Genomic DNA, 15,578 nt, shown 5'->3' with positions numbered 1-15,578 from the left:
GGACCTTGTTGATAGAATAATTAAAAAGTAAATATTCAAAATATCTATATTGTATATATTTAATACTGTAGGTTTTGCCTTCCAATAACATGGTGAATTTTCATAATTCAAATGGAAGTTTTAATTGCTAGTTCTAAATACCAATAACACTTTTACAAACACGTTTCACTTTTGGCAATTTTTATCAACAGACTTTGTTGACTCCAGTCAAAGAAGTGCTAAAGTCTCCTATAGAATTAGCTTCTTACACTGTCCAAATGAGAGTGGCTGGGATTAGGCACGTGGCACAGATTCCTAATCAATCCCTTGTTGTGTTATCTTTGATATATTCCAGATAAGACTGATTACACCAATTAACCAAATTGTCTGGCTCTGGATTGCAATATACAGTGGAGATTGGCAGTGTTTGAAAGGAAGCTGAAAGTGCTGAGTCGATGGAAAACACAGTGACTGAACAAGCACAGGCAAGCAAAGTGTCTGTGTTCAAAGACTTGTAGCATTATTTCACTTTCCCAAAACAAGGGGTGGTGTAGCATGACACATCAAGAAAATACCTTCTGCACAAGACTGATGTGTCTGTGTGCCAGTCTTGTTGTAAGTTTACAGACAGAGCAATTTAACTAAAGTCATTCAGCTTTTGCTAAGATGTCAAGATATTTATTTTCCACTCCTCAGCAGTCGCCACTGAATCCATCATTGTCTATTCACTATGCATTAATCCTGCATTTCTATTGCAGATTATGGAGATGTTACAGGAAGTTTTATTTAGAAGTAAACTTTTCATATATATTCTCAGACAAATCACGTTTGTACAGTACACGAGGACTGTGCGAGGCCTAAAGAAAGATGTGTTTGACCAGAAATAGAATGGCTCTCTGATATATATACAGTTGCATACCTGCTGACTGGGAAACAAAGAGGCCCTTTGGGATCACCACTTTATCTTCGGAGTTCCTGGCCCAGTCAACCATGCCTTTACGACCCTTCATGGGGAAGTTGATGTCAGTCATCACAGACACTGCTGGGAGTCTCTGGATGCTGGCCACTGCAGGATTCAAACAAACAGACCAACTAAGAATTACCGATGATCAATATACTTTAGAATATTGATTACTTTATAGAATGTGTCTTTGAGAATCATCCTAGTTCCATTTAACAAAAAAATCAGACCGTAATGAAAATGATTTCACATGTTTTTTACTGTCAACACTGTGTATTACCTTCATTACTTTTGGGAATTAAGTTATTCGCTTTGCTGAGAGATAGATGAGAAGATGGATGTTGCTTTCTTGTCTGTATGAAAGCTAAAGCTAGCCACCAGTGAGCTTTAGCTTGGTTTAGTGGAAAGACATGAAAGATTTCCATTTCTTGGCTGGCGGCTGTGACTTTCAACAGAATCAGGCCAGCTTTTCTTTCCCTTTTTCCAGTTTCTAAGCAAAGTTAAGCTAAGCTAAGCTAAGCTAACCGGCTGCAGCTTCATATTTAGCATGCAGATATGTGAGTGGAATTGTTTTCATCTCACTCTCAGCAAGAAAGCAACTGAGACAAACGTTTTGAAATGTGCCATATAAGTGAGTTTTCTATCTTTATCAATATAAATCCAATTCATTCTATGAGGCAGGGCTTAAAATTTCAGCTGTGCAGCAGTTGAAAAGTTCCACTTTGTTGTATGCGTTGTTTACACCCTAAAAGTGAAGTAATATTGCACTATTAGGGGTAAATATGTACACAACAGAGCAAAACCCTAACAGCTCATTACTGCTTCCTGAATTGTGCATGTGAATACACAGGTCATAAGTCAGAGATCCCCCCAACTGTGCCTTAATGCCTTAATGTACACATTTAACATAAAGTGCGAAATCAAAGCTGCATTTGGCACCTGGCAAGTGCTGGACAGTTAATCCCCTTAATCACACTTTCCTTTTTCTCGCCTCCCTGCTGAGGTGCCATAAAAGGCCAGTCCATGTTCTAAGGGAGTGACAAGGAAAATACCCAGGATCAACTGAAAGGGCCTCAGCATTACAAGGGGAGGATAAAGCTGCGCTGTTCTCTACCTGGTATCACATCCAGTCCCAGTCAGGTGGTGCTTTAGCGAGGGGAATCTGAGGCTAATCCTGATGCAAAAGCTCTATTGTTCCCTTGTGCTCTGCCAATAATACTTTTCAAATCCTGGCAAGACTTCAGGTTTGAGTGAAATCTGTGACAGAAGGTGTGTCTGTGTGATTCGGATGATCCAGCAGCGGGCACAAAATCATAGAGCACCCCAAGAGCCGCCATTTGCAAAGAGGCCTGTTCACAGCACCAGATGTTGGGAGCAGCAATGGCAAGTGTGTGTGTGTGTGTGTTTGTGGTTTTAGTCACGGGGGCACACTGTGAAACACAATAGGGTGCTAGAACGACTGTCTTTCAGAGTCCTGGATAATTCTGCAGGTAAATGGGGCTTTACACTTGCCTGATGGGGCTAGCCAGTGCAAATTAAGTGATCATTTAGGATTGTGATGATTCTGAGCACCGATTCAGTGCACACAGCGTTCTGTATGGCTCATTTTCATGAGAGGGAATTATAGCATTACTCATTGCGTCTGAATGAGTTCATGAGAGGTTCAGCGTTAAGAAAACTGTCAAAGTCAAACAACACAAACATTTTGCACGGAAAACAAGTTAATGAGCATTTGCAGCCGTTGCATGTGTGTGTGTGATCACAATTAATCATTATCAATGTCAAAATATTTGCTGGACCATGAAGTAAAGCCTCACAATAGATAGCCAGAACAAAAAAGCCAAAAGTGCATGATAAATTTCACCTGCAAAGTGTTGTCTAATTTTCTAACATGTCCCATGCTTCACCTTGTCCTCCAAGCGTTTGATTGTAAGGAGGAGGAATAAGTTGCTGGAGTGGAGAGACTTTCGCAATCAAGGTTATTTGACTAAAAGTAGGAGGACAGAGGACGACGCACCGGTGACAGCCAGTATTTATCTAGGTGTCAAGAGGCTGCCATAAATTAGTGACGAAATGATGCCGCAATATCTTACTCAGCCAGATGCTCTCCACTTGGCTTCCACTGATGGATCTGCAAAACTTTCCATTCCTTTAATCAAAAAGGCCACGTGGCCACCAAGGCACTGTAGTGTGAGCTGGCATTACTGTGTGGCTGGTCGATCAAGGCCTCTGCTGTGTCCAGGGGAAAAATCATTATCCTGAAAACTCTGTGTTCCATGTCTTAATCATGTATTATTAAAATAGAGTTTGGTTTATACTTATTTTCCAAATACATGGTAAAATATGACTGAATTAATGCACCTGTTATATAAAGGCCCTATTTTCCCAAGAAGACCTTCATATTTTTACACCAGCAGGGAGGCAAGGTACTGGATGAGACTAGCCAGAGGCAGCTCATTACTGCTACATCTTCAAATAATTGCTCAAAAGCCAAATGGCCCCTCTGCTTCTGTGAAGTTTTTCTAAAAAGCTGCCTCAAAAATCAGGCTGCCTCAGTCCTGCGTCAACAAAATCATAGTCCATATTGCACTTAAGCATTTTTTACATTTATAAATAATGTGTTTTCTGAACAAGCTATCATCACCAACCACCCGTCCCCCCACAATTATTTTGTTTTCAAAAAATTGTAAATAAACATCAAACCTTTCATGGCTTGAAATTACGGCATGTTGAAATGTTCAGACATCATATTTGTCTATCCTTTCTCTGAGTCTTAAAAGAACAAAATGATAATCAGGTTTCTTTCAGTAAACCTCAAGCCCTTTAATGGCGTGGAAATTTACAGGAAGCAATGCACCATAAAGTATGGGAACTAAAAAGACCTTTTAAATTCAAAGGACTTAGAAAGCTACTTTCTTTCAAAAAATTCTCAATACATTTAATGCACTTTGTGTGTTTTAGTTCTGTTAACTGAAAACTGACAGATACATACTGTATTAATGCCAAATATAATATGACAACCTTTGTATAATATGACAACCTTTGTATAATACTCTAGTAGACTGATTGAGAGTTATTTTTTCGTATTCTATGAACTAAAAATATTATGAAATGTGAAAAGCAATATTATGCTTCGAAAAAAAGTCAGCAGAAAAGTGGTTTGTAGAAAAAACTTCAGTATAGTCCTTCAAGAATGGGACCTGAATATGCCACTCAGTGATTTCTTTAAAACTGAAAAACAATTCTGAGTTGCATCATCCCTCCATGTTTACCATCTGTCGTATCATGTCTGACACGGTTTGATCCACAGTCCCACCGAATCTCGACCGTCATACGGCTGCCTCATATAATAAGACTCTTTGTATAAAACTGGATAAAACACTTCACAGAATAGATTGCATATTGTGTATTAAGCAGGGGTCATGTGTTAATGCTTTTTCAAGCAGAAAAGAAGTAGGGTATTGCCATTAAGCCAAATTGGAAGGAGTATAAAACAGAGGAAGGGCACGAACATATTCTCACGTCTGTGAAAGAAGTCATTAATGCTTGGCATTCTGAAATGCATTCAAGCCTTATTTACTTAATTCTCGTGGTCTCATGGTGCTTCATAATGGCATTTTGATGGGTGCATTTGTTGTGCCATGTTTGTAATGCTATTCCTATTCCTCATTATGGAAATCATATACCATAAAGAGCCACGGAGTGTAAGTGTTTGCTAGAAGTGGGTCAAATGTTGGCTATTGTAAAGAACACGAGGAAGAAACCTCTCTCCTCCAGAGGAACTGCCTGCCAGCACAGCTGTACATACTCACATTCACTTGCAGCATGAATAAATCAAGACTGCAGTTCTATTATTCCATTCCAGTAAGACACCATTTATGGCTGAGTAAGAAATGAAATGCCACAGAGACCTCAGATCATCCAAGAGGCTGCGCGACAGAAGAAAAAAGAACCCACGAGGACATCAGGGAAGAGAAATATTGCTCAAAGACTACTCTTTTTTTATAAAAGAGGGGGAGTTAATAATCCAGACCCCAATCACTGGTGTAGGAAAAAGCATCGCTCATTACAGCTGCAAAGAATAAATTGTAATTTCACTTCCAATTTTATAGCCTTTATCAGACACTCCCACAATGTTTTTTGCATGATTGCTTATCGCGAAAGGAACTGACAAACAATCTTTTGTTATGCTGCTACACTTCTGCACAACGTGCTTTAGGATACGCTCTGCTATCATGTCTTTCTCAAAGGACTGCAGTCCAGTGCAACTTCACAAATAATTACTTCACCTTCAAATATGACACACATATTTTAATTGATTGTTATAAAAAAGAAAGTATTTCAAACTTTCGGTGGATACTGCATGTCTATGATGAATGAAAAGCATATAGGTTTGGATTACAATAAAGTGATTTATAAAACATTATTATGACAATAATTGTCTGCACCTGTTATTGCATTTCTATTCAAACCCATTTGCTTTACACAATTACAAATTACTTAACAGTTATATTTTGCTTGTATAAAATTGTTTAAAATGTCTTGTGTGCTAAGTGCTATGTGTATTCTTTTATTTACAGCTCTATTAAAGAAGAGCTCTTCTTCCTACACTGCACACTCTTGATATTGGATTTAGTGTTAAGTGTTTTCATAGGAATTTAGCACATTAAGACCACAAGCTCAGTTTTAATGAACATTATTGATTAGCAGTAATTTACTCTCCCACCCTTACCACGCACCATTTATCCTAAATTAATGATGGTGGAGAAATTGACACAAGGAGTCAGAAGAGCACAGGGATTATGTGTCCATGTCAAGCAGAAATAAATGCTAAAACGAGCTCAGGGCAAGGAGGAAAAGGGGGCCGATTCTTACCCAAGTTTCCAGTCATCAAATAGGCATTGTGGAAATCCTTCATGCCCAGTCCAACGATGTGGATGAATTCCTCTATGACCTGCATGAGCTCCACTGCTCCGGGATAGATCTGGACAAGATAAAAAGACGAGAGGACATTTTCAATTTAAATGGCCATTGTCACAGAAAAGATGGGAGTGTGGAGCATAAAAATAAAAATAGTAAAAGACAGTATAATCGAGATAACCTGCAGGTACATAGTTAAATGCAGAAGCTGAAAAGAACCAAAAAAATTATAATAATTCTGATAGCTAAATAAACAGAAAAGAAATAACAGAATAAAAGAGGAAGATATATTATAAGTTTACAGAATTACAGATATTTAGATTAAGTTTAAAATGCGTGGTGTTTTGAAACAGATTTCACTTTTTTTGGCACAGCATTTTATAAAATGTTAAAAGAATAAATCAGCTTCTTAAATGTGAAGATGTTCAACATATCTGCTGCTTTAAAACATAAATTATCATGAAAAGAATGGGCAGATAGTTGCAGTCCTAATTGAGCCATCCGTGTGAGAACAGCCTCGGCGCCATAACCACCGGGTTTGGACACACATTTGCTGGTTGGCTCCTCTTCTGAAAGGCTCTGCCAAGTCAAGGGTGACTGCCTGGGTTCATGTGACGCTTCATGGACAGCAGCGCCCAGTGAGAGAATGCAGAGGCAGGAATTCAGCACCATGGATAGATCCACAGTTCGACCAGTAGCACTGCTGGTCCCGTCAGCTCTTTCCTCCTAACCGATAGATCAAAGGCACACTAATCCCGTAATTGACCTTCAGAAGATTGGACCACTGTCATGGCTGCCAATCTAGTGGTGATGGGTCTGATCTAATAAGAGGCTTTGATTTAAGGGCCACCAGTTTTGTCGCTTGACTGGGATATTGAGAATACTGATTGTTGGACTGTGCAGCTGTGCAACGCATGAAGATGTTTATACAACACATTTGCCGCTTTCCCGGAATAGCAGCTACACAAAACATGAGGTGACAACATTTCACAGTGTCTTTAAGAGAAATGTGCCATGCTATAGTAATATTATTGCAGGACTTGAGCACACAATGGTGATGTAAGGCAATTAGAGAGGCCTTTGAGTGGCATTTAGCAATTAACACCTTGGTTTTTCAACAAACACCTGAGGCAGGTATTTCCCTCCTCGGTAACACCTTTTTTTTTTGGTTTTGCACATGCCTCTACATGTGATGCTGCTAATCCAGGCAAGCGGATCAGTGATGCTGAAGTTGAGAGCCTCTGACACAGCAGAGTGAAAGCCGGAGTGGGGGAGAAAAGCACATCACGTCGCCCCTTCCGGCATGTCTGACGCACAGTGCAGTCATGCTCACTTGCTGGTCTCCATGGCAACCGTGCGATGTGAAGGCAGCGCAGGGAAATGGCTGCAGTGGAGGTTCTGTAGACAGAGCTCTTCCTTTCCTTGCCATGGTAACAGTGACAGGAGGTGAATATATAGTGATCTCTGCACAGAGCCAACTCTACAGCCAGTAAAACCTCATAGTGAGGTGTTTCATGTGAATGTCCACAGCGCCCAATGTGTGGGTGCTCAGAACACTCATTAATGCAAGAAAAGCCAGGAAGTGAGAAATATTGACAACTGTGAAGTCCAAGCATCGTCTGTTGAAATCAGCTGACGTCGCTCAGCCAATGTCCTCTTGGTGGAGTGCCGAAACTGAAGCAGTACTCCATGGACAGGCACATTAACAACTACAGAAATAATTAACACATTTCTCCTCTAGGTGTTCAATCACAGAGACATCTTTTCCTATATTTCCTCTGATCTGTCTGTCTCTATCTCTGACGCATTCACATTGACAAAACTGCTCATTTGCAAGCTCTTCTCACCGACAACCTACCTTTGGGGCCTGCTGATCTAAAGCTGCAGTTAGTAAACACCTAATTACTGCCTGTAGAGACAACAAGGACTGGCACTCCTGGCTAAGTTTGAAGTGCCTGCATTCCCCTACCATCTTAGCTGAAGTCAGGCATGGAGAAACACGGAGAAATAAGAGATCTGACAGACTTTAAGACACTCCCTCAGTCATGTGTCAGTGCAGGTGATACCCAGTTTAAGTCAATTTAGCAGTGAAGGTGACAACTGAGCACATACCCTCTACAGACTCGCAGTCATCACAGATGGTATCTCTGTTAGAGTCTGGATGTGCGTGATTTGAGGGGTTCAGGTTGTCTCAGACACCAGAGGCAGTTTTTGAAAGTGACAGTTGCCACCTCTCAAGCTGAGAGATGTGACTTAGCCAGACGGGCAACCTCCACGAATGAACACAAAAGTGAGAAAGTGCACTGTTCTGTACTAAAATTTTGATCTACAGTACAATATTGCTGTGGTGCTGAAGTCTGTTACATTTGTATTAGATAGTGTGACTATGTTTTGTCACATATAGCTTTTCCATATGATGGAGCTGCCCTACAATGTCAGAAAAAGGCAGACACAGAATTAGAGTCTTAGGTACAAACAATAAAACATCAACACTGTTTGATCTGAGGTCAAATTCAAATGAAGTAATGGTCTATTCACCCTGGTTGCTGTGATCTGTATCAGCTGGGTGAAACAATGTGTGTACCGGTGTGAGTGAGTCCTGCAGTGTTAATGCTTGGACAGTCTCTGTGGCAGTGCTGCTGCCACCAAGTGGAGCTCTGAGGAACTAGCTTTTTTTTCTAAATGAGGCCAGATGTCACACTATCTAAATTACCTCTCACAGAGATATGTGTAAGCATAACATCCTCTCAACACTAACCTGACTGTTCTTTATCTCTGCTATTCAGAAGGAGCAATTGCAATGTAGCTTTGGGTCGATTTATTTTAGACACACAACATTCATGCAGCAACCTGAATTATTTAAGTGTACAACGACGTGCTTACCTTCTGCGCGTCTTCCCATTTCTCCTTATTTTCCTCCTCCAAGAGGTTGCTGATGATTTGAAAGAAGTTCTGTGGAGATGATGAAAGGGAAAATATGTAACACACCCACGCAGAAGTATTACAGGCACAGCAGAGAGATGCTTTTTAAAATCATGACACATAAACACTTTGCACTCAAAGAGTACTGCTATGGATAATAAACTGACATTTCGAAGGGGATTTCTTTTAGGGAATAATGATGTTCTGCAGGGCTCAACTGCACCAGGAAATTTTACAGTGAAACCATGATGGTTTCACCAGAGAAATGATTGCATTTTTGCATTAGGTCTGGCAGAAATATACCACAAACCCCCTGCAGCTTGTAGCAAACACTTAATGCTAGAGGAGAGAAGCACAAGCTGCAATCAGAAAGAAAGATGAAAGGGAATGTTTGAGCAGCTGTGTGAATTGTCTTCTTCTGCAGCAGGGGCTGCTCGGGGTGCATGCCTGCAGTAGTAATAGGACCCCTGTCTGATCTTTAGCCTTGTTATTTCGTCTGGTCTACAATGTGCCTGAAGGAGTGGCTCTCTCTCTTGACACAGGCTATCTTGTTTTCTACTTGAATGCTTATGCTCCCTCTGGTGGTAATGTGCCCACTTTAACACTGCATTAGCTCAGAGACACGCGAGGGGGTGGGCCGGTTGCCCACACACACTATAGAGCTCTCATAATAACCAGGGACAGGATGCTTTCCTCATCTCATAGATTTTCTATGGTGGGAAAATGGGTGAATGGGACCTATGTTTGCCCATCCATAACCAGCACATTTGGGTTTTATTTCTGCACAATATGAGCAGCAGACCGAATATCTCACATCCAGTGGAAACTGTTGATAAATGTGAATAACGTTGTTTTTTTTGACATTTTGTAGTCTAAATAGCAGTGTGCTTTGGACATGCATCATTTAGTGAGTTCAACAGTTCGGTGATCTAATTAGCATCCTAACCTGAAGTACAAGCTGTGTGCAAATTTAGTCCTATCACATTCAGAAGATGCTCAAATGCATCTAGAATCACTGACATTGACATCGCTTATCCTACAAATCCTGGTTGTTAGTTTTTAACAGTATAATATCCAACATTATGGGTATGTTGGGATGTTTACAATATCCAATAAAATATTTTCATCTTTAATATATGGATAAAACATACTAGTCAGTGGAAACAGTATTGTGTTATATCATGGAACAAACTGAACTTTCACATTATTTAAGCAGAAATTATTTCTACTCCCATACAGACAATTATCGATGGCCAAGACTCATAACTTTCTAATTTTCCAGCACGATTACATACATCTCTTTGCAGAAGAACAACAAAACAGAGCAACATTAGAAACCATTAGCACACATACGACATTCAAGGCTCGCCTTGCCTTTATCTACAAATAGAGAGCAACATTTATTCCTTCCCCATTCAGCACCCTCTAAAACACAGCATGAGCCAAACACAAGGAGGACAGCACAAAGACCACAAAGAGGCCTGAGAAGGGTGTCTTTGAAAATGACACAGCTCTGAGGATATGAACTCTGTTATTGGTGATGGAGGTGGAGCTTAAGCTATAATCTCCATCATCCTATTGACATAAGGAGGATCAAGACTGCAGTATACCCCAACATGATGAGATGAAACAGCTTAGGACGGGGAGGAGATCTCTTGATACAATGGAGTCGTTGGGTGTGTTCGTAAGATTTTGTATTATTTCATGTTGAAAAAACAACACGTCTTACATATGACGTGTTTGCTGCCCCAAACATTACCCTTATCCAGTTGACTATTTTGTCACAAGAGACACATTTGTAAACAACCTTTCTGTAGGATATGAATACATTTCACACAGATCCATGTCTGTGTGTTAAAAACAAAACACTGTCCACTTACTTGCACATCATCTGAAGATGGCTCATAGCTTGCTCTCTTGAAGGTCTCCGTCACATTGCGAAGGATCTCCACGGAAGACAGCAGGTCACCAGCGTAGAAGTTCCTCCTCTGGGTGAGGTCCAGCAGGTTTTTGGTGACCTGGGACATCCCATCCCCCGCCAGCATCCTCTGGCCCTTAGCAAGGTGCCCCTGAACCTCCAAAAACAGGAGAAGACATGGACTTGGGGCATCTGTGTCCTCTGCTGGTTTCTAGAGACAGACACTAAACTACACATTTGGACTAAATGGAGTGCAAAAAATCAGGAAGAAAGACTCCACTCTCTAAGGCCCTTAATGTGACACTTATATCTAAGCCAGTACGAAATGTATTCTGCCTCACGGATGTTTTGAAATGAGCCAATAAGAATAAAAGAGTTAACTGGAGCAGAAGACACACATTTAGGCAGAAATTGCACAGTGAAATTACATTTCACATCATTGCGCAGGGTCTATGTCTCTAAATACAGGTTCACAGGTGCAGGCTATATGCTTTCTCAGCTCTTCTGAAATAATTTATTTTTAACAGTGATGGAGGGTTACCAAAATTACTTATTCTAGTGGAAATGCTAGACAAAAAGCAAACACACAAAAGCAAAAAAAAAAATGAATAAAGCCCTCTGAAATAAACCCAGGCTTAAATTTTAAAAAAATGGAAACAGATTTTCTCTCTGATCCAGATGTCTCATGAGATGAAAAAGGATGAAAGAGATTAAGTTCACACCAGGATCTTTTGGTAAATACAAATAATTCTATAGAAAAGAAGACACTATTCACTATATCATTACAACTTTGTTATCCATTCACTTGATGGTCCAATACAAAAATGTATTGCAATTGATGTTAGTTAAAATGCCGTAAAGTGCAAGTAATGAAAAACATATAAGTGCAAATGTACAACAAGCTGAAGCAACAAGACAAACATGGATGACAACAAGCAAAAAACTCTAAATCAAATGGTTTAAAAATGACCTCACAGCGACCATTTATTAAACAGAGAAAAATGGCAAAATCATGTTTTAATTTGCTCCTCTTTTGAAAGTGGTTAATCTTTGGCTACGGTGTGATGGGAATGAGGGGGATGGGGAAAACACCAGGGAGGTAATTTATGATGCATTGGAAACAGAGGCGGTGAGAGGGAGCTGACTTTGCACCTACTGATTGCTGCAAGTATCTGAATTCATTTGTTATGCATCGAGCATAGCTGGGCTGCTCCCAGAAGGCCATACCACGGTGATCCAAAGAGCAGCGTCGACTAGTGGTGCCTGTAGAGGGGAAAGATATAGGGACAGATTTGGGGAGGAGAAGGAGCGAGTGAGGGGTGAGAGGGGGAGATGAGGATGCAGGCGTAGAGAGTGGAGAAGGGGACCAAAGGAGAGGCAAAAGAAAGACAGATGGAAGTGGTGGAGTGGAGGGTGTTGGATACAGGAAAAGGAAAAAAGACAAAAAAAAGAGAGGAAGACAGAAGCATTAATTATTTTCATGAGAGACTTATCTTCCCCCTTTTGTCCTCTTCTGTTGCCCATCACCCAACATTAAAATTTGATATCGGCCATTACATTTTGCAGTGGAGTTGAGGCACATTATAGAACAAGGGAGAGAAAGGTTTCTCGAGGTAAAGTGCTGCAGTATTTAAACAGAGCTTGTTTTGAATTATGAGCGACAGACACATCCCCATGGCTTTTAATATATGCACTGTTTGCTGTGTTAATACAACTTACAGTGGCTTATTCAAGCATACGGCAGCTCAACTGTGATAGCTGTCAGGCATTTAAACAGTGATTCGGAAATAGCAGAACCACCCAGTATCCACCCACATTGCCATACACATCCTACCTAGGGGTCCAACATCACACCTTCCCTTCTGTCGACCCGGTGGAGTGCACTTCACACATCACCCCACCGCAGCAACACAGGTGCTTGACATCCTGAGGAAAACTCCCACAGTACAAAACATTTCCCCTGGCATCCGTGCTTCACAAAAAAACCCTTTGCTATCTCTTGTTATTTCTCCCTCCCTGTCTTTCACACAGACGGAGAGAGATCAAAACCACACCTCCTACGCCCACCCTTCGCACAGCTACTACCTGGTGATATGCACTGAAGCCGTGAGTGCACACCAAACATCACTATACCCTGGGAGCGCCCATGCAGCGCTATGAGACAGCCCAGAGGGCAGCAGGAGAGGCCTACAGCTTCACACCGCGCTGAGCATCCGTCTCCCTCCCAACTGGCTTCACCTGAGCAGTTATATTTACTTTTATTATCCAGACAACTATTGGTAAGGACGCCAACACACAATGGAATATTTTCACATTGTTATCTGATCATCTTTTAAGCCCTCACAATCAGAAAAAAGTATTTCATGGAGGCTGGCTACCTAGAAATTAAGATTTCCCGTTTTGGCTCTGACATTCCTAAAGGTCATTGTAAAGTGAGAAAGACTGTGCACTTTAAGTGGGAATTGCCAAAAAGACACAAAGCAGTAGGAGGTCAAGGCCTAAAATGACAGATGAGAATTTTGTTTGTGTATTGATTTGAAAGGTGAGATTCAAACAAAAGCTACAGGAAGGCTTTTAAAGGATGCTTGTTCAGCTGTAGTCTGCTTTCATTTTACTATTATACAGTATTTTCTATTTTTGATGTGAATTCAGCAGCACTTGAAGACACAAATTGCCCAAGGCCAAAATCATTTAAAAATGACATGCTTGGACCAGAGCTCATTTTTGTTTTGTTGACATAAACAGTTTTGCAGAGAAAAATAATACAACACCTACTGCCATTTCATACAAGGAACAATTGACCATATGATTTTTTTAAGGGCTCATGTGAAATGCATTACTGAGGTAGGAATGGGCAGTTAAAACAGTAAAATATATATCTGCATTTGGTAAATACATATGTTTTTCTCTTATTTTGAACTGGATCTCTTCTTGGATCAAACTGCCAGTTGGATCAAAGGTCAAAGAAGAGAAATTCAGCTTTCGCTGTGATTCTGCACCAATCTGTCACCTCTCCCTGCATCCTCAGTGATGTATGTAGAGAAGGTTGAGTATAAAATATTGGTCGGTAGAGATGTGCTTGATTAAAAAGCAAGGCTCCACTCCACTGAGGCAGTGACCTGTTGCTGTCCGAACAATCCTCCCTAAGACAGGAGGCTAAAGCGGTGTTTACTGACCGAGGAGTTAGAGATAGGATGTGTCTAAAAGCACTCTCTGAGAGGGATTTTACAGACTTAATGGGCGAAATATAATCCTGTCATGGACAAACAACCTTTATTTTAGTGAAAGAAACCTTTCATTCAAACATCTGAGTGAGTAAAATACAACGAATAAAAATGCCTCATTCATTCCAAAAGATGATGTCACATGTTTGAGCACATGATCAGTTTTCTCCGCATTAACCTGTGGAGTGTCTGTTTCATAGTTTGTGGTTCTGTTTCTTTAATTGCTGCCTCTCTCAGTTGGCTGACTTGAACTTTAATTGGTAATTGAGATTAAGGGCTCTTATTAGACATCCACATTAATAAGAGCACATTAACGTTTACATGCAAAATCTCTTTTGCAGGGTAACTAGTAACTACAGGTGTCAGTAGGGAAAATAATAAATTAAAAAGTTGAAAGCTTAAATAGTAGTAGATTTGTTTCACTACTTGTACTCAGCATAATTGATGTTAAGCAAATGTCAAAACATACTCGTTATTCACTTTTATTTTATTGTGTACAGCACTGAAAAAAAAAGAGTAAAGGAAAGTTGAATTATGTCTGAACGATTCAGTGCAGTATAAAAATAAAATCAAAAACTTTTCTTATGTTTTGCTCTAGCCTTGACGGAGGTTTGCTTAAGAGCTCCTCTGGAAAAAAAAATTCAAACTGTAGGTTTCAGGAGAATTTTATTGTAAAGTTTACTTTTAAATGTGGTTATTATAAAAGCTTCAACTTTGGATTGTCTTGTCACAGCTAGGAAACACAGTCTCTTCAGCTCTACTAAAGCACATAGCTCTCTTGTAATGTAGGTTATGTGTTTACCAAACACATAACCTCCATAGAAATGCATTGTATCATTTAAACCTTTGTTTAAATGATACAATGAAACAAATCCATCTGCTGTGTGTCTGTGTGTGTATCGTCATCATTTTCCCTCCCTTCTCGCCTCTGGTGGGAGTTGTCATCCATGATGACCGATGCGGTGCTGACGCCTCTGCACCGGGTGCTTTTCCTACGATGACCTTGATGACGGCAGTGACTACGGCTGAGTAGCCGCAGATGCCCCCCCCAACATATTTGGACCCTTCAACCAAGCTGTCTTACTGCATTCATGTCACCCATCTTGCTATGTTGCCTTTTCTGATTAGTATTTCATATTTGTTTACCTGCTCTCAGCATCCATCACATGTCTGGCTCTCCTGGAAGGAGGAGGTCTGTCTGTGAGGCGTTTTGGTTCCCACTCGCATTTTCCTCATTAAGAGTTGTGTGGGTCTGACCTTGATCTAATTACAGGTCAAAGCATGGAAGGTGTTGTTTTCATTTATAGGTTCATAATGTGGGCTTTGTGAAACCTGCTGACACTGGAACTGTGATTAATGGCTTTACAAATAAACTTGACCTGACCTAAACTGTTGTCCATCATAGTCTGTCTCCCAGTGGTTAGTGCCGGCTTTGAAAGGGGGATGCACTGCTTAAACATGAAATATGTCTGTTATTTCACCCTTTTATCATGACACTGCTCTTCTGTTGGACATTGATTCCACCATCACTGATAAACAATAGTTGGCCTACTGTATGATCATCAAAAACAACAGCACACAGACTGCAGTAATGGCATGTATCTCTGTATTACAGAAATCAGTGCATTCCCTGTAGCAGTACCCGAATACATAA

General features: G+C 40.5%; 1 protein-coding gene across 1 annotated transcript in view; it reads right to left on the bottom strand.

Annotated features, from left to right (window-relative positions):
• The window catches only part of adgrb3 (adhesion G protein-coupled receptor B3), a 105,929-nt gene that overhangs the window by 32,577 nt on the left and 57,774 nt on the right, over window positions 1-15,578 (bottom strand). Inside the window, exons 8-12 of the mRNA XM_054599948.1 lie at window positions 11,857-11,963; window positions 10,663-10,857; window positions 8,744-8,812; window positions 5,816-5,924; window positions 899-1,045 (exon numbers count right to left, since the gene is read on the bottom strand). Coding sequence (XP_054455923.1) covers window positions 899-1,045; window positions 5,816-5,924; window positions 8,744-8,812; window positions 10,663-10,857; window positions 11,857-11,963 — 627 coding nt within the window. The remainder of the gene's footprint in view (window positions 1-898; window positions 1,046-5,815; window positions 5,925-8,743; window positions 8,813-10,662; window positions 10,858-11,856; window positions 11,964-15,578) is intronic.

The sequence above is a fragment of the Anoplopoma fimbria genome, chromosome 6 (assembly GCF_027596085.1).
Source record: "Anoplopoma fimbria isolate UVic2021 breed Golden Eagle Sablefish chromosome 6, Afim_UVic_2022, whole genome shotgun sequence".
NCBI lineage: Eukaryota > Metazoa > Chordata > Actinopteri > Perciformes > Anoplopomatidae > Anoplopoma > Anoplopoma fimbria.
This window is presented reverse-complemented; position numbering and strand designations above follow the sequence as displayed.